This window comes from Mastigoproctus giganteus, chromosome 7 (genome assembly GCF_048544385.1).
Source record: "Mastigoproctus giganteus isolate SK-2022 chromosome 7, ASM4854438v1, whole genome shotgun sequence".
Taxonomy (NCBI): Eukaryota; Metazoa; Arthropoda; class Arachnida; order Uropygi; family Thelyphonidae; genus Mastigoproctus; species Mastigoproctus giganteus.
In genome coordinates this window covers 80,357,588-80,382,392 of record NC_143581.1, presented here as the reverse complement: position 1 = coordinate 80,382,392, position 24,805 = coordinate 80,357,588, and the positions used below count along the sequence as shown (strand labels likewise).

General features: G+C 36.9%; 1 protein-coding gene across 1 annotated transcript in view; it reads right to left on the bottom strand.

Moving 5' to 3' along the window:
- LOC150083025 (DNA-dependent protein kinase catalytic subunit-like) overlaps positions 1–24,520 on the bottom strand; it is a 266,817-nt gene extending 242,297 nt beyond the window's left edge. Inside the window, exons 1-4 of the mRNA XM_090378358.1 lie at positions 24,449–24,520; positions 23,628–23,759; positions 22,196–22,320; positions 5,927–6,010 (exon numbers count right to left, since the gene is read on the bottom strand). Of these exons, the coding sequence (XP_090234484.1) occupies positions 5,927–6,010; positions 22,196–22,320; positions 23,628–23,759; positions 24,449–24,520 (413 nt within the window). The remainder of the gene's footprint in view (positions 1–5,926; positions 6,011–22,195; positions 22,321–23,627; positions 23,760–24,448) is intronic.
- Positions 24,521–24,805: the final 285 nt, after the last annotated feature.

Here is a 24,805-nt window from a genome sequence, read left to right as displayed (position 1 = left end):
CTCGAGGTGTGTGTGTGTGTGTGTGTGTGTGTGTGTGTGTGTGTGTGTGTGTGTGTGTGTGTGTGTGTGTGTGTGTGTGTGTGTGTGTGTGTGTGTGTGTGTGTTTAAGTGTTACTTTGCCCCACATCATCAACTAAACAGGTATCTATACTAGTCTATATTAGACTAATGTAGATGATAAACTATAATAGTTTATCAATCAATACCCTCAATATAAATCATAGCTGCTAACTTTTCCATACTATCATATAACATACAAAGAGAGTTATATTTTCATTTAAATGGAAATACAATTAACTTAAATTAACTTAATTAATTAAGTTAAATAATATAATATAATAATACTTTAAATCTGTTTATGAAAAAACACTATTTTACTTACCTTAAAATACTGAATATTTGAGCATATCTTTAAACACAGAGCCAGAAGTTTATAAAACCCACTAGCATAGGGAAATCTAGAACACAATTTCACACACAAAAATCAATTCCTCATTTTTTTTTTTTTTTTTTTTTTTTTGTTTGTTTGTTTTAACATAACATATACTATACTAAAAATCATCATCAGTACATTTCAAGAAAGTGAGAGTTATTCAGAAAATTAAAAATGTGTTAACCTACTTTAGCACAAAACAACTGATTCTTTTTGGAATAATTTTATCCAGCCTTCAAAGTTCATGCAAAAGATGATCCATAGAACCCACCCCATATAGCTTCCAGGCCAATTCTGAGGCTCTGGTCTGAAGATCAGAACAGAGCCTCACAAGAACAGCTTTATGGCTTAGTTCATGATATCTGGTATAGGTGATAGAGAGCTGCCCAAAATATCAACATAGGTCATATTCTCTGAGAGTTCTACGCACAATGACCACTATTGAGATGACAGCTCAAAGTGCTAATCTTCTAACTCACACTCAACCATCTGACAAACAGTATGAAAAATGTCTCCTAGTGAAGTTTACAGTTACAGGTGAAAAATATACAGAAGTAGAAGTGAAACCAAGATCAGACAGAGTCTATGGTTCATATCAGTGCTCTGCATTCATTGTCAGCCTATTATACCAAGTAAAATAAGGCTGAAAAGAATAATTTATGCAAATTACAATTAAAAACAAAAATTTGATTAACGTTCAGTGGGAGGAGAAGGGCTAACTATAAGTGTAATCAACAGTACAGTAACCAACTACCTCCCACCTAAACTCCAAACCCATTCTCACTTTTTAATGCAATTTGTAAAAATGATTCTCTTATTTTACTCTGTACAATGAATGTTGTATAGAGTAAAATAATGCTGAAGGAAATGTGCCTTCGTAGGAACCCTTTCCATCATTCTAGACTTGAAGAAAGATAACAACCATCACCACTCATTTTCATTCAGTACTGCCCATTAACTGGAGCTTGACCATAGAAATATACAGGGTGGACATGAAAACATCAGTTAAATTGGTCATAATGGATTGTAACCCTTTCACTGTTGCTTGGACATCTACCCTCATTAAACCACGAGTCTTTTGTGAAGTTGGGAGTAAGGAAAAGAGATACAATTACCCTTGTAGTCACCAGACTTGTCATATCACTGACATACAAAATGTCAGGGATATGGCAAGTCTCCTTTCAGAGATAAGTTTATCCTAAATAAATTTTATAACAGACTGAAGAGAATTTTCAGAAATAAAAAACTCTAAAAAACCAATGAGAGAATATATTTCCTTTACCTGGACTAAAGCTCTCACAAACTAAAATTAATAAAGGAAAAAATCTAACAGAGTGGAAATGAAGGTTGTGCAATGTATACTGAGAAAGGGTGACAAAATAATACCAGAGAAAAATGTAGGAGAGATTCAGCAGCTAATGCCCCACCTCTCCAGGGAAAGTCTCAAAACACTACAGTGGACAGAATGTAACATTTCAATAATGGTTTGAATATAGTGTTATCAAAACACTATGTTCTTCCTTCGCCTGCTTAAGTGCCTGGTAGCCTCCCTGAAGTGATGGGGCATCTGCTGCTGAATCTCTCCTTTTACAAAGTGGCGGGAGTGCTGTGGCTCGGGGAAGAACCAAAGGGGGTGATTCTCCAACATATCACAGCCTAACAAAATGCGTTTCTCCTAGGAAGTTTGTCACTATCAGATTGACTTTGTAGATGTTCAGCCCCTCTATTAGCCAGCTATGAGGCGTGGAGCTGAAGGCCTTGTGGTAATCGATCTAGTTTGTGTACATGTTGCAGCGCTTCTTGTAGGCTTGCTCTATAACCATGGCATCTATAGTTAATTGCTCCTTGCATCATTTCTGCTGTTCGGCCATTATGTTCTGGCTCTCCAAGTGCTCTATAACCACGGCATCTATAGTTAATTGCTCCTTGCATCATTTCTGCTGTTCGGCCATTATGTTCTGGCTCTCCAAGTGGTCTGATATCTCCCTGGTTATGCAGCTGGTCAGGATTTTGTACATTGTTGGAGGCAGGTGATTGGCTGTATTTCGCTGGGTTTCTTGTATCTTTGTCTTTAAGCTTCAGATATGTGATTACTTCAGTAGGAAACTTCGGGATTGTCTTTAGGTGCCTTATCATTTGGGTTAACTTCTCTGCCAGGTGCTTTTGTGTGCAAGTGAGCTTCTTGTACCAGTAGTTGGGGACGTTATCTATTGCCTTATCATTTGGGTTAACTTCTCTGCCAGGTGCTTTTGTGTGCAAGTGAGCTTCTTGTACCAGTAGTTGGGGTTGTTGTTATTTGGTTTTTAGGAGCATTAGCAACTAAGGCCATATTGCTCCGTGAATATGCGGTGGTCATTCCCTGACCTTTCCGCATCCTCCGTATTTGGTGGTGACAGGCTCGAACCCCGGTCTAATCAAGAAGCGTGTGCTACGCACTGCTGTTCCTTCCCACCTGGCTACGGAAGCGCCCCCCCAGTAGTTGGGGACATTATCTATTGCTGGAATTTGAGAGTTGTGAGAGTTCTTGATAGTCTGTTTTACTTCTTCCCGAATCTCACACTCTCTCATCTCTTGTACATCCTTGGTTTTCTTGCGTTGTAGTTCTATCCAGGGGGCTCGGCTGCTATGTCTTACTTCCCTGCTCCATATGTTGTCCCAGAACTCCTCAATAGGCTTCTGCTTGGGCGGTCCATTCCCTCCTTTACCATATTCTCCGAGACTTCTGTAGAGGTGTCTTTGATCCTCATCAAAGATTTGGTTGTTTATTTTCCTCTGGGAGCGCTCTCTGTATCGGCGTAATCTCTTACTGAAAGTGAGGAGGTTCTGCTTCAGTGTTTCCAAATAATTTCCTATTCTCTGAGTTTTTGTCTCATGTTTGCTATGGACGCTGTCTTCTTGAGGATGCTCTTCACTTTTGCAATCAATTTCTTATTCCTATTACCCCGTTGGTACTGCGTCAATTGGTCTATCTTCTGCTGAAGTCTTCTTTCCCAAGCTAGCGGTTCCTTCTGTTTTCGGATCTTCTGCTACTGGTCTCTCGTTTCTCTTCCATTAATCCTAGTGGTTGCTATGGGAGCACAATACACGGCTGTGTGGATGGCCTCCAGTGTTGCACCACTGTTGTCGAGGTAATGTGGCATTATTTGCCTATTGAGATGGTCTGTGACTCTCCACATGGTTCTATTGGGCCTCTGCTTTGGTATCACGTGGGTCTTTGTGGGGTCCATCCCTTCAAATTCTGTTAGGGCCTTCTTCCACTCATCCTCTATTCTGGATATCATGACCTCATCTCTTTCCACTTCAGCTGCTGTGGGTTGTATTTCTTCTTGCTCTTCCTCCTCTGGTTCTGTATTAACCATATTCTTTATCCTTTGTGATTGCTGATTGCTCACTTCCTGCTTGATTTTTTCCAAGATTACAGGAGCTATCAGGTTCTTCATGACGATGGTCTTTCTCTAATCTGCTATTCACTGACTTGAATATCCAGGAATCTTTCCATCCACTTGGTATGTAGTCTCACCCTGTATGTTGTCATATCAGTCTTCAGCTTCGTTATTTTGTAGTATGCTTGCAGGATGTACATATTCATTTCAATGCTCGACATTGGTGTTTTCTTCATTCCTGGGTGGTCACTAGTGCAGTTGCACAGGAAGCACTTCCAGTTGGTGGGGGCTGGATGGTCTTGCCCTTCTAGGGGGACAGTGCCACTTGCTCCACTGTCTTTCTCAGGGAAACAGTCCCAGATTTTTCGATCCAACCCCTCCTGCCTAAGACCTGAAAGCAAGTGACTTCATCCTGCACCACACTCGATGCAGTATGATTAATATTTCTCTGCGACATCATCCATCTATGGAGATGGGCCTGTTTAGCTTCGGCCGATGTCCAGTGGTATTTCTCAGGAGTGACACCAGATGGTGCCACAATCTGCTGCTTCGACCTTGGGGTAGGTAGGTCCATTGGAGCAACTTTCACAATGTTTTATTTATTTATTAATTTTTTATTACTATTAATTTATTTATTATTATTCTAATTTTACTACTATTATTATATTGGTCTTCCAGCATGATGGAGCCGCATTCGCTTCCGCCAAAGCGGGACTCGAGCCCGGATCCATCAGGTGGTTAGTCCAGTGTCGTAACCACTGGGCCATTGCACCCCTTATTATTATTAGTAGTAGTAGTAGTCATATGGTGCAAGGAAGCCTGGGGCTTATGCTGCACCAGCCAAAAAAAAAAAAAAATTCTGAATTACCCCAAGAGATAGAGAGAAGGGAATCACCAAGAAAGAGAAGAATGATGGTATCCAGCTCAGGACCCTCGGTGTGCCTAGTCCACGCTTGCCAGACACGAGCAATTGAGGAAGGTATATTGGGCTTAATGTCTAAGTTTGCAGTTGATACAAAGGTTGGCAGGGTGATTAATGACCATCATGAGGGTGAGTTACTGCAACAAGATCTAGGAAAATTGGGCTGATAGGCTGAGAAATGGCAGTTGAAGTTTAACATTAACAAATACAAGGTAGTGCATATAAGTAGCAGTAACCAGAGTAACTTATCAACTGTGTGGTATTACACTCAGGGTAGTGGAGAATGAAAAAGTCCTTTGGTTAATCGTGCAGTCAGACATAAAATTCTCTGAGTAGTGTAGAGATGCAGCTAAGATAGCTCAAGGGGTTTTTCAATAATATACAGAATTTGGTTTTTGGTTTTTTTTTTTTTTTTAGGAGCATTAGCAACTAAGGCCATATTGCTCCGAGATATGCGGTGGTCATTCCCTGACCTTTCCGCATCCTCCATATTTGGTGGTGATGGGCTCGAACCCCGGTCTAATCAAAAAGCGTATGCTACACACTGCTGCTCCTTCCCACCTGGCTACGGAGGCGCCTAATATACAGAAACTTTGCTAGCAGGGATAAGGAGATGATTATCAATTTGTATAAGGCCATGGTTAGGCTACACTTTAGTAAGGGTTTAGAACTGCCAGAACAGGTGCAGAGAAGAGCATCCAGATTGGTGAAGGGTACACAAAAGGGTGCTCTTACCTAGAAAGGCTTCAGTTCTGCAAATCGCAGAGTCTCAAAATCAGGCACCTGAAATGAGATCTAATTGATGTGTTTAAAGCCTTGCATAGAGTGAGGAAAGTGAATGTTAATGGTATTCTTCCACTTGCTGAGACCACATGCATGAGGGTGCATAAATTTAAGTTGAGGAAGGATGGTTGCAGGATAGATGTGTGGAAGTTTGCCTTCAGTGAGCGAGTGGTGTTGATTGTGGGAACAGGCTTCCATCTGTTGTGGAAGTGGATGGGTTAAATAAATTCAAAGCAGATCTATACAAATTCTTGGAGGTTACAGATGGGTGAACTGAGTAGGGGTTTTACTTATTTATTTGTTTCGGCTTATGGTATATAAGCTTGATTTCTTGCATAACTTTCCATGTCTACTATTACTACATTAGTTTAAAGCAAAATAAAGAAATTACTTTTAATTACTTACTTCAATGAATGATGTACTATTTCCTGTCCAAAAGTGTACACCCATTTCTGAAACATGGGCTGATATTTAGATAGAAGGAATTCTCTGTAAATAAATATATTGGAAAATGTTTATTTTAGTCTCCATTGTGAAAGAATATGCTAAAATTACTAATGTCAACATCACCCAACACTGAGCTGAAACAATTCCTTGTTTGGCACAAAATTATACCAATAATAATAATTAACAAAAGAAATAAATTAATAAAATTGAAAAAAAAGAAATAAAAGTACATATCAGTAATAAACAAAATAAACATAAATCAGTAATAAACACAAAAATGTGCTTGCTTTTATATTTTCCTATGTTACTGTGGCATGAAGCATCATAGCTCAATGGCATTTCATAGCCAGTCACCAAAGTATCATTTTTATCACTGAAGTATAGAGCACAACAGTAGTTGTGCTGTAGACTTCAGCAATAAAAAAAAACTTAAATAAGACAACAAAAGAATTAAACACCTACATGCAAAGAAGTCTTGCACACAGAATAACAACATACTTCACAGGACAATTACTGAACTTTTCTAATAATTAATTTGGCATGAAGAGCTATTACATTAAGCACTAACAGCAGAGATAAAGAGTAGTCAGTATGGTAACATGTTGTATACAGGACAGACATGAATTAAGACTGTATTAAGGAGAACTAAAACTAGAAAAACGAAAAGGACTTCAACCAATCCTTTGCCCAGTGCTTCAATATGGAGCCTGGGAATCTTTGCCTGAGGACAGCGGTCCTACGTGGCTATTTTCTGGAATCTTCTTAACCTTGTGAACTGAATTACGTTGATGTGTCCTTTTTGTTAGTGGAAGATCGATCTCCATAACAATATAATGGCACAGTAACTTACCACCCATTTTGAAAGGTCTGGGTTGAAGTCCTGTCCTACACCAGAGAAATTTCTGACAGCCTCATCACTCAGGTTTCATTAAGTTGGTCTCTAGCAGATGCAGAATTTTTTCCCCAAGTTATTCTATGATCTCTTTTCACACTCTCCCATGAACAGGCAAATTGACCTTCAACAAACATAGTTATGGACCGCCTCTGGGCAAAATACTTATCATCATTGTTAGACAAGTGAAATCCAGATTATCAGTGCCTGAAAGGAGATTTATGGAACAATATGTGTGAGATTGTACGGTGAAATTTTTTTAGATCTTTCACTTAAGGAGTTGTGGGAAAACATTTTTTTTTCCCTAATAGGGGAAAAAAGTGCAATTGAAAAGAAATGGGGAGGAGTAAAGGAGAGGATGGAGAAAGTGTGGCTTAGGATGATGTAGGAAGAGAAAGGGAAAATATAGAGAGCAGTAGCCATATAGGTGTGAAAGTCCTCACTTACTAATAGGCTATCAGCCACTTTGTGAGTTTTTTTTACACAAACAAATATTCTTATTTAACATTATCTCAATAGAGTAATTATGTGGTAGGCAGATGAGAATGAATCACTTAATTCTCTCTCTCTCTCTCTCTCTCTCTCTCTCTCCATATATATATATATAGCTGAAACCCATTAGAATGCAATGCTTGGGATCCAAAGAATCACATCGCGATATAAGCGGGATAGCGTTAGAAAATTCTAGCCATTTTTTGCTAGAAAAATCATGCAAAGAATAATAATGTTGTTGTTATTTGGTTTTTAGGAGTATTAGCAACTAAGGCCATTTCGCTCCGGGGATATGCGGTGGTCATTCCCTGACCTTTCCGCATCCTCCATATTTGGTGGGCACGGGCTCAAACCCCGGTCTAAACAAAGAATAATGATGGAAATAATATGCAATGTTGTTTCATAATTTATTGATGACGCACCGTATAATAAATTTATTTTATTGATGCATTGTATAATAAAGTATTTAAAAAAACCAATATTCATTTTGTTAAATAAACACACACCTTTTGTCACAAAAACAAATCAATACTCACAAAAACGGCTTTTCCACATGGTTGTATTGAGTGTTACTTTCATGTCTTGATATTACCAAACGGTTGAAAATTCAGGAGAAAAAGTACAACATAATGCATCCCATGTTCTTTCAACTACTCAACAGACAATAGCAAACAAACCTGTTCACATTTTATTTGTTACTTTCAAGACTTTCATTTTTTTTTAAAACAATCAAGGGTTGACTGTTTCATTGCAGCTCTTTGTTTCGTTTTAACAACTTCAATAAGGCATTTTAACTGTAAAATTGATATGGAATCTACGGTTTCTGTTTCAATAAATTTAAGTCCAGTTTGCACTTAAACTGAGTGCCTCCACGATCTTAGGTGGTGGCTCTGGCACCACGTCTTCATCATCTTGGGGGTGCATCTAGATCAATGACTTTCACCAGTAACATTTTTGATTATTTCTGAGTCAGTCATATGCAGGACAGTTGTTATCCCCATCTATCCAAAATTCTATTGTGGCCCCTCTTTCTCTATTGACAAACTGTGCCAGTACTCGCTCGGCATTGGCCATGTCATCTTCTGTCAGGTCTTCATTACTGTACTTTTCTAAGAACTGAGAAGTAGCAGTGACATCTTCTATAAAGCAATCAAAGTCATCCTCTTTGTCACTGGCTACTTGGAAGTTATCTAGGATCAGTCTTGCACACAATATGTTTCTCCAACATTTTGAAATACACCTTTTCGTCATGGTTTCCAGCAATGTAAAAAATTTCTCTACCAATGTAAAAACCTTCCTTTAAGTTCAGCTTCTTTAAAAATGAGGTAACAGAATCCTCACTAGTGATTATTTGCTGTATCAGAGTCTTGAGGAAGTTTATTTTTAAACACTGATATAATTCCTTGATTCAGAGGCTGTATCTTTGATGTGGTGTTTTTCGGTAAGTAGCTCACCCGGATTTTAGCATCTCTGCTTATTAGGAGGATGGGTAGGACAGTTATCCAGCAGCAAGAGAGCTTTGGTATCCAGCCCTTGTTGCTGTAAGAGTTTATATACATCGAGTACAAATTGCTTATGGAACCAGTTTTCAAAAATACTGGAACTCAATGCATTTTTGCTGAAGTCCTACAAATTGCATAGAGTAGTGTTCTCCCCAGAAAATTTTGCCAGCTGGGCGACATTATAAAGTAGCCAAGTAGGGAAGTGTAATACTTCACAATATTATAAAATTTTCTGCTATTTATAAATGTGACTTAAGAGATCCAGAGCAAAATTCAATTGAAATTTAACATTATATTGATTTAATGATAATTTGTGCAATAAACACTGAAAAAATTTAATACTGACTACTGTTGTATTTTTTAACTGAAATGTGAAAATTTCAACACATATACATAAACACACTAAATTTAACAAATAAGGTACTTTTTATTTAAAAAGTATACTGTTTTAAGAACAAATTTAAAAAAAAAACAATTTTATTAGAATTCAATGTAAAAAAATTAATAATGAATATTTAAATCCTTATAGTGATTTTAACTCAAGATTAACATTTTATATATTAATTCTTCATAATTTACTAAATATTAATCATAATTTCATTTTTCTTAAAGAAACTTAATAATTTTGTTTTCTGATTTAACTTCTTACTCATTATGGGTTCTTATTTTGCTTTATTTTATTGCAATATATATTATTATATTTGTGCACCTGTACATAGACCAAGTGCAAACAATGCATCTTAACAGTTCACAGAATTTAATGTGGTGTACTAGCTTGCAGAATTAGAATACTCAGCTTGTCATAGAAATGGCTACAGAGTGAGTGAGTGAGTGAATGAGTGAGTTGATACACTGAAGCGATTCAGAAAGTGTCCGAAAGATTTGAATAACAAAAGTGAACCTGAATCGACTCAGTGAATCGCAGAATTCAACCAACATATCAATGTCATCAACCAACTGGCATCTGATAGCTCAACATAAAGCACGCGACAATATTCTCGGTAATCTGGATTCGCAGCATCGAACTACACGATGACTGTATGATGTCAGCACGATGGTTGAATCATGGGAGATCTTATAACTGCATAGGTAGATTACGTACTGGAAAACTGAGTTCTACTGATCTTTCGGCGTCTAATCACAATTCCAGCCTGACTTGGCATCCACTCCTGTCCTATTGACCTCGGCCGCACAGTATGTTTGAATTAATATTGATTGAAATCAATGAGCAGTACCATGAGAATCACTCGAATTTTAGCCAGGCGATCATTTAAATTCACCAGACGGTGCACCCATTCGATAGGTCCTGGGAAGAACACTGTAGAGGCCATGTTCACACGATGGAAGCAACGGCGCCTCTGTAGCCAGGTGGGCAGGAGCAGCAGCAGTGCGTAGCACACGCTTCTTGATTAGACCAGGATTCAAACCCATGACCATCAAATACGGAGGATGCAGAAAGGTCAGGGAATGATCACCACATATCCCCGGAGAATATGGCTTTAGTTGCTGATGCTCCTAAAAACCAAATATAAAAAAAAAAAAAAAAAAAAAAAAAAAAGATGGAAGCACCATGGTGATTTCAACTTTCCTACATATAAAGTGGCTTCAGTTTGTGATTTCCTGTTTATATTGTAGACAGAGTGACCATACTGTAGACAGAAAAGTACGGTCACTCTGTCTTTCATTTGCTTGAAGCCTTGTTTCTTACAAGCCAGAGTGTAATTGGCTAACATTTTATAACCAAGTCTAGTCTCATTACAGTTATATACCTGTTCTGCAGTATAGCCACCATCTTCAATTATTTTCTGAAGCTGGATAGGGTAAGAGCATGCAGCTTCATCATCGACTGACAATATCTCACCTGATATTGCCATTTTGGTTATTCCATGCCACGTTTTAAAATGTTAGCCATCTGTTACTTGCAGTGAATGCTGTAAACTCATTTCCATGAAGATTGATGTAGAATTTATTTAGCTTGGGTTTGCAGATGGGGCACAGATAGAGATGTGCCTTCAGATTGTTCTCGAACAAACCTCTGAAACACAGCTTTATCCAATTGTTCCTCTTGTGGTTGCCGCAAGTATTTTCGTTGCAGTCCATCGTTGTTTCCATAGACTTGGCTTCATCATGAAGTTTCTCCTCTTCTTTCTTCCATCCACGCACTGTAAGTTCATTCACTCCAAGTTCTCTACCCACTTGAGTTTACTGGTCTCCAAAATGGTTCTATCAAGGGCAGCAATTTTTTCTTCTAGGGTAAACTTATTCTGTTTTTTTGAATTTTCAGTTATTTCTTTAAATTTATTCTGTATTTTAAAAATACAACTTACAATTTGAGAAACAAGAAATATTGGCAGTAGGCGACTGAACTTGTGTGACGGGCGTTTTTATCTACGAAAACTCTACTTATTTCCCTCTTATTTGTCTAACAAATTTGTACAGACCCAATCACTACGGTATTTGTTAAACTTACTTCATTTGAGAGGTGGCAAATGAAGTTTAACATTGACAAATGTAAAGTACTACACATGGGAAACAGCAACCCCAGAGCAACGTATCAACTCTGTGGTACTACACTGATAGTGGTAGAGAATGAAAGGGACCTGGGGGTGGTTGTGCAGGCAGATATGAAGTTCTCTGAGCAGTGCAGACGGGCTGCAAGAGTAGCTCATGGTGTATTGTCAATGATATATAGGAATTTTTCTAGCAGGGATAAGGAGGTGATTATTCCCTTGTATAAGGCAATGGTCAGGCCACACCTAGAGTACTGTATACAGGTCTGGAGGCCTCATTTCAAGAAGGATGTAGAGCTGCTGGAACGAGTACAGAGAAGGGCAACAAGATTAGTGAATGGAACAAAGGGGTGCTCTTACGAAGAAAGGCTTAAGTTTTGCAAATTACAGTGTCTGGAGACTAGGCACCAGCGAGGTGATCTGATAGAGGTGTATAAAGCCTTGAATGGTTTGAGCATGCTCAATGCTGATGGGATTCTTCCTCTCGCTCAGAATAATCACCTGAGAGGGCATAAATTCAAATTGAGGAAAGACAGATGTAGGATAGACGTGCGGAAATTTGCCTTTAGCCAGCGGGTGGTTGGTTGGTGGAACAGACTTCCATCCCTTGTGGTGGAAGTTGATAGCCTAAATAAGTTTAAGGGTCAGCTGGACAGGTATTTTGAACGAACAGAGGGGTGAAGTGGAAGTGGTTTTTTTTTTTTTTTTTTTGGCTGATGCTGCATAAGCTTGCTTTCTTGCATCAAATGCCTCTACTAATGCTACTCTCATATGTTACTACAATTTTGTTTTCTCTTACCATGGAACCCTTTCATCTTCTATCATTAGATCCCATACTGACTAAAATACTTTTGAACTATGCTGAGCCACCTTTCCCAAAAATGACTAAAATGCTGCATCTTAAGTGGCAGTATGATGACAGAGGGATTAAATTGACGTTAACTACCTCCCTGAGCACTCTAAATCCATGGTTTTTTCTAATTTACTTTGTCTATTGTACCTACAAGCCCACTCTCATTAACTGAAATATTTCTGTAATGTTGATTTCTTTGTTTGTAAAATTGTTTTATTTTCATATAATATTCTAGTCCAGAGAAATAGGTATATAAATACATACAAGTTATTTATCATTTTTTAATGCCTCTCATGGCTTTGTTCTTGCCAGTTTCAAACAGTTGCATCTCCATATCCATCGAGAATTGGACACATTTATGTGAAATTTTTACCCAGAATAATTGATACTATAACCTCCCAAAATATTTACAATTCCTCCTGAATCACCATGTGCGTGTGTGTACACACACACACACACACACTGGTGTTCAAAGAAAGTGCATCACCCCTTAAAATTGTAATTGTCGTCCGAATAACATAAGTATATGGCAATATTTTTTACAGATTGCATCAGATAAGATTGACATGATGACGTAATATTGCATCAGCTGTTACTTTCAGCTATATAAGCACGCTCTGCAAGAGTTGGTCATTCCTTGCTTGTGTCATGATGCCGAGTTACGTGCAGTAGACGCCACGAAGAAAGAGTGCTATTGTTGCTTTATGTGAGGAAGGATGTTTTTCCCGTCATATTGCTTACAGTGTCTTATAATCAGTCGAGAGTGAGTAGATTTCTTTCCAAACTCATGAATACTGGTTCTGCTGATAGGAAAAAAGGAACCAGAATAGGACTGCATTTTGAAGTGCTTATGCCTTAAAAACCGTAAAGCTTTTCATCTGAGCTGAAAATAGAATGGGAAGAACATGAAGGAGTGGTAGCAAGTGCGGTAACAGTCAGAAGATGCCTCTTCAAAAATGGACTTGTAGCCCATCATCCTAAAAAGAAGACCCTCCTCACACAAAAATTGAAAAAGGCCTGATTAATTTGGTGTAAGGAGCATGTCAAATGGACCCCTCCCCCCAGGCGCCTCTGTAGCCAGGTGGGCAGGAGCAGCAGTGCGTAGCACACGCTTCTTGATTAGACCGGGGTTCAAGCCTGTACCCACCAAATACGGAGGATGTGGAAAGGTCAGGGAATGACCACCGCATTCCCCGGAGCAATATGGCCTTAGTTGCTAATATTCCTAAAAACCAAATAACAACCCCCCCCCCCCCCAAGCAGTGGAAGTCAGTTATTTTCTCAGATGAGAAGAAATTCAACCTGCATGGCTCTGATGGGAGACAAATAATTCGCCGTAGACATGGTGAAGAATACCATCCAGACTGTATGTTCTACAGTGAAATTCCCTACCAGCCAAATGATATGGGAGTGCATTTTGTATCGCGGAGTAGGTTACCTACAGTTTATAAAAGGTTCTGTAAATGCCAATGGATACCTGGCTATATTGGAAGGCAAATTGCTGCCAACCATTAGAGACCATTTCAACATGCCAAGTAACTGCAACTTTCAAGATGACTCTGCTCCTTGTCATCAGGCGAAAAGTGTAAGTAGGCACTTCTGTAGTTATTTTATCTTCATTTGTGCAGTAGAGGTTCGACAGTAATGTGTTTACATTTGTTACAGGTGAAAAAATGGTTGGAAGAACAGTCCATTACAACTCTTTGCTGGCCAGGAAAGAGCCCAGACCTGAATCCTATAGAGAACTGTTGGCATCATGTGGAATCTGCAGTTGCCAAAAAGAAAAACTAAAGACCCTCATGAACTTCAGGAAGCCATAATTTGTGTTTGGAACCATGAACTATCAGTTGATTATCTTCAGAAATTTATCTTGTCAATGCCTATACGATGTGCTGCTGTCATCAGGGCCAGAGGCAATTCGACTAAATATTAGTTTGCATCTGGCAAACTTTTCATTTTGTTTTCCATTTAAAATGATAAACTGAAGCAAACTGAGGGCTTTGATAACATTTTAGCCATAATTGTCATGTTTACCAAAACTGTTGTATAAAGGTTGCAAATGCTCATTTTGGAATATTTTGAGAGCACCTGTCAAATATTACTTAGCTTTGCCTTAACTATTAATAAATATCTTTTGTTTATATTTCCATTTGTGATGCTAGTCATTAATGTAACATGCCATCGCGAAAAAGGGTTAGAAATGTGAAATTCCTAGGTGATGCACTTTCTTTGAACACCAGTGTATATATATACTGTATAAATAATAATTAGTTGTAGTGAAAAGTAACAGCTAAAAAATGAAAGATAAATTAATATATTGGGATGATTGATAGATCCGGGGAACTGCTAGTAATAGCAGAAATACCCAGCAATAATGAAATGTATAGAAGGTATAAAAAAAAAAACTACAAAGAGCAGTGTCCATTGATTACCACTGTCTCTCTTCTCCCACTCAACCATTCCTTTATATATAGAAGCAACTTGCCGTTAATGCCATACTTCTCCAATTTGTAGAGGTCTTCCATTTCAAGAAACCTTGCCCTGCTCAATCAGCTTGACCTTCTAATCTCCGCTATCAATTCCTTAAATGCCGATCTCGAGGTAATTCTTCAGTGGGGCAAAGACAACTTAGTTGATTTCAATCCTTCTAAAACTCAGGCTTTTGTCTTATATCTCGCAAAAAGGATTCTTCTGCTCCTATGCTTATCTTTGGTGATGCTCCAATTTTTAGGCAAGACGATATATCTCTTTTGGGGATTACATTGACTTCTAATCTCTCTCTTGGCACAAGCACATTACAAATATTGCTCCCTCTGCATCAAAAAAACTTGGTTTTCTCTTTCGCTCTCAACATTACTTTTCTTCCAAACAGCTCTTTACACATCACAAATCCACCCTACCAGGGAATATTGTTCTCACATCTGGGACGGTGCCCCCAAAACCTCTCTCAGGCTTCTAGATTCCATTCAGAAGAGGGCAGTGTCTCCACTCGCTGTCTCATAGACGTACTGTTTCTGCTGCATGCCTCTTCTACAGATACTTCCATGGGCACTGTTCTTCTGAATTGTCTTCTATAATTCCCACTCTCTCTCTCTTTCAAAACATGTGCCAGCATCAGCCAACATCCATTTACTGTCCAACTTCAAACTCACAGAACCAACTTTTCATCTTCCTAGTTTATTCATTCATCTGCCGTTTTCTGGAACAACCTTCCTTCATACATATTTCCTGAAAATTAGTCTACAGAAGTTCAAGTCTAATGTCAACAAATATCTTCTTTCATCTTCTCAACCTCCAACCCAAGCATGGTACTAAGTACTAAAGGTTCTAATACCTCTCGTGTCGGGGGTTTTCAGAAAAGAAAAAAAAAAAAAAAAAAATGTGCAACAGTGTCAAAAACTTTCCTAAAATGAAGTATATGATATCAAAATTATTTTTTTGCAGCCAGTTCCTTTGTGACCACTTCATAGAATCCAATCAAATTGGTCAGAGAAGACTTCCCTTTAACAAAGCTATGCTGTGTCTGAACTATAACTGCGGCCTTGTCTAGATGATCCTGCAGTCCTTCTTTAACCAGTAACTCCATAATATTATTTTCCACAGAATTTCAGACCTGTTAAACTAACAGGTCTGCAACTCATGTCACCCTTTGATTCTCCTTTGTGAAATGGAGATACGTTAGCACATCTCTAGTCCGTGGGGATTACCTCGGAATCCAAGGATACTCTCATAATCATGACTAAGGATTTGATTACTTCCTTTGCTATCTCCTTTAATATAACTGGATAGATCCCATCCACCACAGGAGTCTTTCTTATGTTTAATTTCAATATTTTCTTCTCCACTTTGCTCTCAGTTATTACAAAATCCTTCAGCTCCCTGTTACAGTTTGATTAACATGTGGCCTGCACTTCCCTTAACTCCTCATGTGTGAATGTAGATGCAAAATACTCATTCCTCAATGATCAAACAATCAATATTAAGTACACCAATCTGATTCATACCCTTCCTTCTAGAGTTTACATAAGTAAAGAAGTCTCTCCTGTTCCTGTTTGCATCCTTTGCCAAGATTTCTCGTAATCTACCTTCGCTTGCCTTTTGTGACTTGATTACAGACTAGCTTATATATGCCATAGGCTTCTGTATCTCCAGATAATTAATATGCATCCCATGATACTCACATACTCAACTTCACATAGTTGAAGCTGAGTATCGTGGGATGCATATCTTCTCTTTTCTTCTCTGCCACGAGTCTAATTAGTTTATCTGACATCCACTTAAGCCTAAACCTTGAACAGTATTTCTTAGTTGGTATGAAAAGCCTAGTAGTTTCCAAGATTAGGAAAAGTACAAAAACGTTCAAACATTCAACACTGTGCAAAAGAACTATATTTATAATTTATATATCTGAAAAAATCAACCTTTCAAACAAAAAAAAAAAAAAAAAATTCCTGAGGGTTGAAAAATTATTATTTTACAATACACACCTTTCAGAGTTTAAAAATGTGACATAAAAATTAAATTCCAAAAACAGCGTGCATTATTTGTCTTTTGAATTCCTTGGGTTCATTGCCTTTTTTTTTTTTAATGAACCAAAAGATATGTTCATTCTTTTGTGGATTTAAAATTCATTATTTAATCTCCATTTGATTGTCACTAGTATTCTACATCTATGTGAAGTTGAGTATGTGAGTATCATGAAATAAGTCTTCTGCCATTTCATAAATATTGTTAATTTTTTCAATACATGCGCTTAATGGGATTAATAAATTTATAGATCCAATAATGTTCTCTACATCTACTTATATATCACTTGATTCAGTTTTATCAATTTCTGAATCTGAATTCCACAGAAATTCAATTTCATCTTTTGCATGTCCAATTTGCATTGGTCAATTAGAACTTTATGTATATATTGTGAGAATATTCATATATATATTCATATATAATTATGAATAAAAAATTAAAATTAAGTAAAGAAAGAAAATGGATTTGAATTTGAATAGAGATAAAATGAAATATCGATAATATGAATATCGATAATATGAATTATGGATCAGGGACACTGTAAGAGCAAAGGTACCCTACAACCATAATGTATATAGAAAATTATTTTTAATGTTATGTGTAAATCTTTAATTTAACTTATGCTAATAATGAAAATACCGTGTACCCTGGGAGCAATGTATGTTGAATAAAGGAAAAGAAAAGTGTAACGTTATAAACAAAGCGCGAATTTTGAAAAAATGCAAAATTTGAAAAAATGTAAAATTTGAAAAGAACGACCAAGGTAGAAATAGCAGATTTTTGAAAAGAACGACCAAAGTAGAAATAGCATTGCAGTATCTTTCATAATTTCTGTGTCTTCTTCAGAGGTCATTCAAAGGTTACTTCTGTACTACAGAAGTAAGAGTATTGCTGTTCTTTTTCATAATTTAGGTGGATGACCTCTGAAGAAGACACAGAAATTATGAAAGATACTGCAATGCTATTTCTACTTTGGTCGTTCTTTTCAAAAATCTGCTATTTCTACCTTGGTCGTTCTTTTCAAATTTCAAATTTTACATTTTTTCAAATTTTGCATATATATATATATATGCAAAATTTTGCATATATATATATATATATATATATATATATATATATATACCTCCTGCAAGTTTGTCGCACTGGTAGTGAATCACCCTGTATAGAGGCACCATAGCTGAGTGGTCATGTGCGCAGGTGCATAAGTACACGTGCGCCTTGAGTTACCAGGGTTCAAGCCTTTGACTACTGAATATGGTGCTGTTTCTTGTATTCTGTCTGTATTGTGAATTCCTCTGACCGTGTGGTCATCCCAGAGTATAAACAGAAAATTTATTTTATATATATTTGAGTTAAGTTGTAATGCATAACATGAAATGAAAGCTAGTAAAATAGCTACTCAAGAAAAACCAAAAACCTATACGGGTGCTAAACGCAGCCTGGAAAATATACATATATGCCAAAATAACATAAAATAAGTAATACAAATGTACAATTAAAAAGTTAATTATAGGCGATAAGATACATTGAAAGGGACTTTTTCAAGGGCTAACCCTTTCAATGTATCAACCACAATTAACGAGCTATCCGTTTCTGTAGTCATCGTCCAGTAACTTGTCCGAATGATAGTTAAAAATTAATGAGATAGAGGGCCATAAATATAAAAGGTATTTTCGTTGATACGTTCCAATTTAGCAGTAAGCTGGCGAGATGACTGTTAGCCCGACAGATAGCCAAAATTTAATTAGAGAAGGAGATATATCTATTTTTAGGCTTATGTGTATAGTTTATAATATATGCAGTCTAAGCGATTATCAAGTAAAGTAGAAGCTTGTGCTAACTAAGGCGAATGGAAAAAGTATAAGTATAGGTATAGTACCTCAATCCCCCTCGAATACTCTAATAGTTCATGAGGTATGAAAAAATAGGGATAAAAAAGAGAAAGTTAAAAAGAATAGAAAAGCTAAATCATAAACTAACGTAGGATACAACCGGGAGCGCACATTCCCGACCCTTATAGTAAGGGATCCTGGTTATGGCAAGCGATGTAAAGACAATAGAATGCGTTAACATTACGTAGAAAAAATATATAAATGCTTACCACGGTATGCCCAAAGTACAAAAAGCCCGCGTGAATCAGCACATGTAGATTATATACACGCCTACCGACCGAAGCCCCCCCTAGGAAAAGTAGTTAAAATCGTTGAACTATATATTTAGTATTAAAATATTCCGTGCCCTCTGCAGTTTTTATACATAGAAAATGCCCGCAATTAGATATCTCTCGAAGTAATTGTAGATGTTAACAGAATAAGTTCCTATCCATAGAGCAAATATAGGTACAACGTTTCTAATGCGTGTAAGCTATATAAAACTTACTCCATGTGCAGTGCCTACTATTTACATACATACATGTCCAACAAAGGCTACGTAAGCCAAAGTAACTTAACTACCACGAAAAATAACCCACAACGGCTATGCTGTATCAGTGCTGGTTTAAGACTTTATCCATGATATATTGTGTGTTACGGTTATATCGCCATTTGTTATTGGCTATCAATATGGCTTTATAAAGATATCGTGCAATTATGTAGTGTGGGAAGCAATTTTTTAATAATTTAGATCTGAAATCTATAAGTGTATCTATAATGTAATCGGTCTTGTTACATATGCATAATCTTCTGATACCTTGTGCGATTATGATATTGCGAAGAATCCGTTTAGAGATGTTAGAGTTCCAGTTGGTGAGGTCTATAGAATAGAAATGAAAATCTTTACGTTTGTCGTACAGTTTAGTGTGTACCGTATTATTTATTATCCGTATATCTAAGTCTAGGAACGTAGCTAATTTGGAACTGTTTGTGTTAGTTCGTTCTAATATTAATTCTGGCGGATAGTATTTAATTGCTTCTGTAAGGAAATCTGGCATGTTAAAAACTATCAAATCGTCAATATATCTGTATATAATAATATTGTGTTTAAAGTTACTTTCAAAGTGGTGTAGGTATAGATTAGCCACTAAACAAGAGCTACAGGCACCCATAGGTATACCTGTGTGTTGCCTATATAAGTTACTGCCATTAAATATGTAGTTGTTGAAAATACAAAGGTTAATAAGGTCATCCCAGTAGTATTTCTCACAAGGTAAAAAAGTTTTATATTTATTATAATATTCAGTAAACAGTTTTTAAGCTGTTATGAAGGATACTAGTAAACAAGTTATTGAAGTCAAATGTATTGATATGTTCTATAGTATTTATGTCTATGTTACTATTAATGTAATTTAATACTGGTCTATTATTGAGAATAATTTTGGAATGACCAATGTTCTCAGAAATAGTATGAAGTAAATTGACGAGTTTGCGATGTGGAATCTTAGCGTAGCTATCCCTACACGAAGTTATAAATCTAAAACCGGTAGGAGTTTTGTGAAATTTAGGTATACAGTATATGTATGTATACATGGTGTCATGGTTAGTTAGCTTTAATTTTTTATGCCAAGCCCGTATTTTCTTGGTAATAGAGTTACGTTTGTCTGTTACTAATTTTTAAGTGGTACTATTGTTAAGTTCGTTTAATAATATGGTAGTGTAAAATTTTTTACATATAATACTGTAGTTATTAGAGGCTTTATCAATGGTAGTAAGTATAAACTTATTTTGTATCATTTTAAGTTTCTGTTTAATTATAGCTAAATTAAAAACCTTAGTAGGTGGTAGTTTATTGCATATGGACCTTATCTGTTTCTTGATAGCCTGGAAAGTAAGTGTAAGCCACATGTGGAAGGCTTCTAAGGATATGTTATCCTTATGTCTAAGGACTTACAGTCTAAGGATATGTCTAAGGACTTACAGTCTGTAATTACAAAAAAACAGCTACTAACCTTGTCAATAGTGATATTGAGGCGGTATGCTTTTGCCATTTACCACAATATCAGGCCTATGTGGACAAACACCATAAGCATAAGCATATTATAACCGGAGATTTGAGCATCATAGACTATCCTGAACTGCGCGAGATTCTTTCTTTTGGATTTAAATTTCAACCAAAAACCCATATTAATACCAATGCCATCATTAAGCAACTACACTCAGATCTAATGAAATTCAGCCTAAAATTATCTTACAAATATAACATATCCTTAGAAGCCTTCCACATGTGGCTTACACTTACTTTCCAGGCTATCAAGAAACAGATAAGGTCCATATGCAATAAACTACCACCTACTAAGGTTTTTAATTTAGCTATAATTAAACATTAAACGCTAAATATTAATTTAGCGGTACCCCCCCGAGAGATACCAGTTCTGAAAGACGTGAAATATCACCAAAAGAGGGTTAAAGGAACTACTAAATGATAACAAAATCAAAATAAATTAAAATAAAATAGAATAGACTGACCATTATGCCCCATATCGACAGAGGACCACGAGGCCAATAATGGTCATGGAATCGCTGCATTTCAATCGCTATACAAATCGTCGCCATGGTGAAAAGATCGGAGTACCAATTCACCCTCCCTCCTCTGCATGTGTACTTATGCACCTGCGCACATGACCACTCAGCTATGGTGCCTCTATACAGGGTGATTCACTACCAGTGCGACAAACTTGCAGGAGGTGTAGGGGGCACAAAAACGAACCGGAATCACATAGCATTACGGGGTCCGAAATGCCTTCGTCATGCGGTAGAGGACGTTGAAGGGGAGGTCGCGTGAACAGTGATCCCGCTGGAAGTCAGCATTTGCGAACTGGTTCCCGAGGCAGTAGGATGGACGAGTATTCAAACATTGAACTGGCCGACATGCACCTAGCGTATGGAGCTGCGGACTGTAATGGGCGCGCTGCTCTGCGCTTGTACCATGAACGTTTCCCGCACAGGCGTGCTCCTCATTATAAAATTTTCGCACGTGTGCACAGAAGGTTACGTGAGACTGGTTGTTTCACGAGAGGTACCATGAATCGAGAGCGAACGACGAGAACGCCAGACAATGAGGAGAATGTCCTACGTCTTGCAGAAGGCAATCTGAGTACGAGTACTTGAGCGATAGACCAACGATTGGGTATTTCCCAATCCACTGTATGAAGGATACTGTCAACAAACCAAATGAGTTCATACTATCTGCAACGCGTCCAATCATTGGAGCCTGCAGATTATCCACTCTGGAGGACTTTTGCTACTTGGTTTCTTCAACAGAAATGGTTCGCAAATGCTGACTTCCAGCGGGATCGCTGTTCACACGACCTCCCGTTCAAAGTCCTCTACCGCATGGCGAAGGCATTTCGGACCCTGCAATGCTATGTGATTCCAATTTGTCTTTGTGTCCCCTACACCTCCTGCAAGTTTGTCGCACTGGTAGTGAATCACCCTGTATATATATATATACTGCCATGTCCAGTGTACATGTAAATTAAAAATAAAAATTATACATTTTGCAAAAGTGAAATTTTACCTAGAAAAATCTACAACATTAATCAAAATATGAAAGTCCTTTGGTTTGCAAGGACTAAGATCAGAAACAGGATCTGATGAAGTTAATGCTTTGCAGTTCTCACTCATATGACTTCCACCTTCTTCCTATAACAGTAAAATACAAATATACATTTCAGCTGTCTTATATAAATAAAAAATGCAAATTTATTACATATTTATAAAAAAGGCAGTTTATTATTTTACAATTATTATAAATTGTGAAATAAACATCTGCCAATTGAAATTTCTAAATACTCATTAAAAATTACATGGGGAAATTGCAAAGCAGCTTTACAAATTAAAACATTTATAACAGCTTATTTTTCACACACAAAAAAAATGTGATAATGAGGAAAAATAAATACTGAAGATACCCCAACAAAATGAATTTTCCTCCCACACTTTATGATTGGCTTTACTTGGGCAATAGCAACAGATCCTCTTCACAAGCACTCTGGTAAAGGCATCATATGAAAAAGAAGAATGCTCAAGTATGGAGTACTGTAGACATCCCACCAAATTTAATTTCCTCACACACTTTATAAAGTATATCAGGAGTTACTTGGGTAACAGCAAAGTAATCTTCTTCTTTAGCTCAATGGCAAAGGCAGGTGATGAATTCAAGTGATGATAGATCTGGTAAATAAGATAACCACTTAAAGGAATAGCAGACTATTCACAAGCCTGTACCCCTGTTCCCTTTCCCCCCCCCTAAACTTGGCCTCTGTCAGGAAGCTCAGGCAACCCTGGCAGAGACCAGACAGAGTATGATGGGCAGCCTGGCTCACCTCCCAGTGGTAGTGGCAGACGATGTGGTGTTCCACTAGGGGCTCTGCAGCTAAGCAACCAGAGACATAACAAAACCTAACACTACTCTGATAGAAACCAGACATTACGCTTTTTCAGGCTTTTAAAAAGATTCTGTACTTCTTCAACAAAGTACCATGGCGCACATGTGGGAAACCACCTGTGGCACCTTTCATAAAACACTATTCTACTATGTATTCCTGAAAGGGTTAAATGAGGCATTTTATTACATTCATAAACCCAAACTTTGCACTTATGTAAATATTTTAAAATGTTCACATTATCTTTCTTAATATTAAAAACTTCTTAGCAGGAAGAGAATTTCCAATCTTAGGTTCTAACATCTAACACATTTAAAGTTTCATTAGAAATTCTGAGAATATGTAACACAAACACGGCGGGGTTTTTTTTTTTTTTTTTTTCTCAGTAACTGGCAATCGGAAATAAGCTTTTCAAAGATATAATTTAAATTAATTCATGATAAGTATATTAAGAGGTATTCCATTACATACTGAAAGAAGTGTTATTTTCTGTGACCATTTAACAAATATCACAGAAATACTGTAAACTCTCTTCATTCTGGATTATAATTAATGTTGACATACCTTAATTAGTGGTAAATGACTAGCTTCAAGGTCCAACTTCCTTAAGATTGCCAACATATTAGATAGTATTTCATCATAAAGAGATTCTTGATAATTTTTTATGTCCAGAGGTAACTCTAGTACATCAAAATCCTGTAGAATCATAAAAAAAATTAAGTAATCTGAAATCTTTACAGATCTAAACACTTTATACCATGAAGGATATAATACATATATAGATATTCAATAAATACTGTTTCAGCAATATAAGAGCACTGGTAAGTACACTACAAAATAAATTAGGTAATTATCGGTTGCCTAAATGGAACAAAACAAGAAAAAATGCATAACAGTACTACGTACAGACTTTATAAATTCTCATAAGCATCATGAATTGCTGAACGAAATGAACAATATACACTACGTTTTAAATTATTTATTAAAACAATTACATTGCAAATAGAGTCGCACATCTCAGTCAACACAATAACTGAAATTACACTTTTGGCAATAGTGCTTATCCATCTTATGAACTGCAATTTATAATGCACAAATTTATTTGGAGAGAGAAAGCATGCTTTACAGAATATAATGAAAAACTACCTTGATTGAATAACAGGGTGCTGAAAACTACTCTAAGAAAACAAATGTAAAGACAAGTAATGTTCTCGAGCTAAGTGAAGCATAGTTTATATTGTGATGTTATTTGTCATATTAGTATTGCCAACATGAAACAAGGAAGCTATGTTTATACAGCACCAGCCACAAAACTAAATACTTCATTTCTACACTCTTTCCAATAATCTGTCCAAACCTTCCTTAAATTTATTCAAACTACCTACCATCACAACACTGGGTGGAAGTTTATGCCAATAACTGATTATGCTTTGGCTGAATGGAATTAACTCATTCATTTTACAATCATCCTTTTCCAATTTAAATTTATGCTATCATGTATATTTCATCTGAGAAAGAGTAAAAATGCCATTACCAATTAGTTCACTTACTCCTTTAAAGACTTGTACACTTTAATTAGGTCATCAAACAGATGTCTAGTTTCTGGAGACTACAATTTATAAAACCCAGTCTTTCTTGGTAGAAATATCCTTTTGTGCTCCAACTGATCTTGTTGCTCTTCTCTGTACCCTTGTCATCAGACCTAAAATGGAGTTACAATGCAGTATTCCAGACATTGCCTA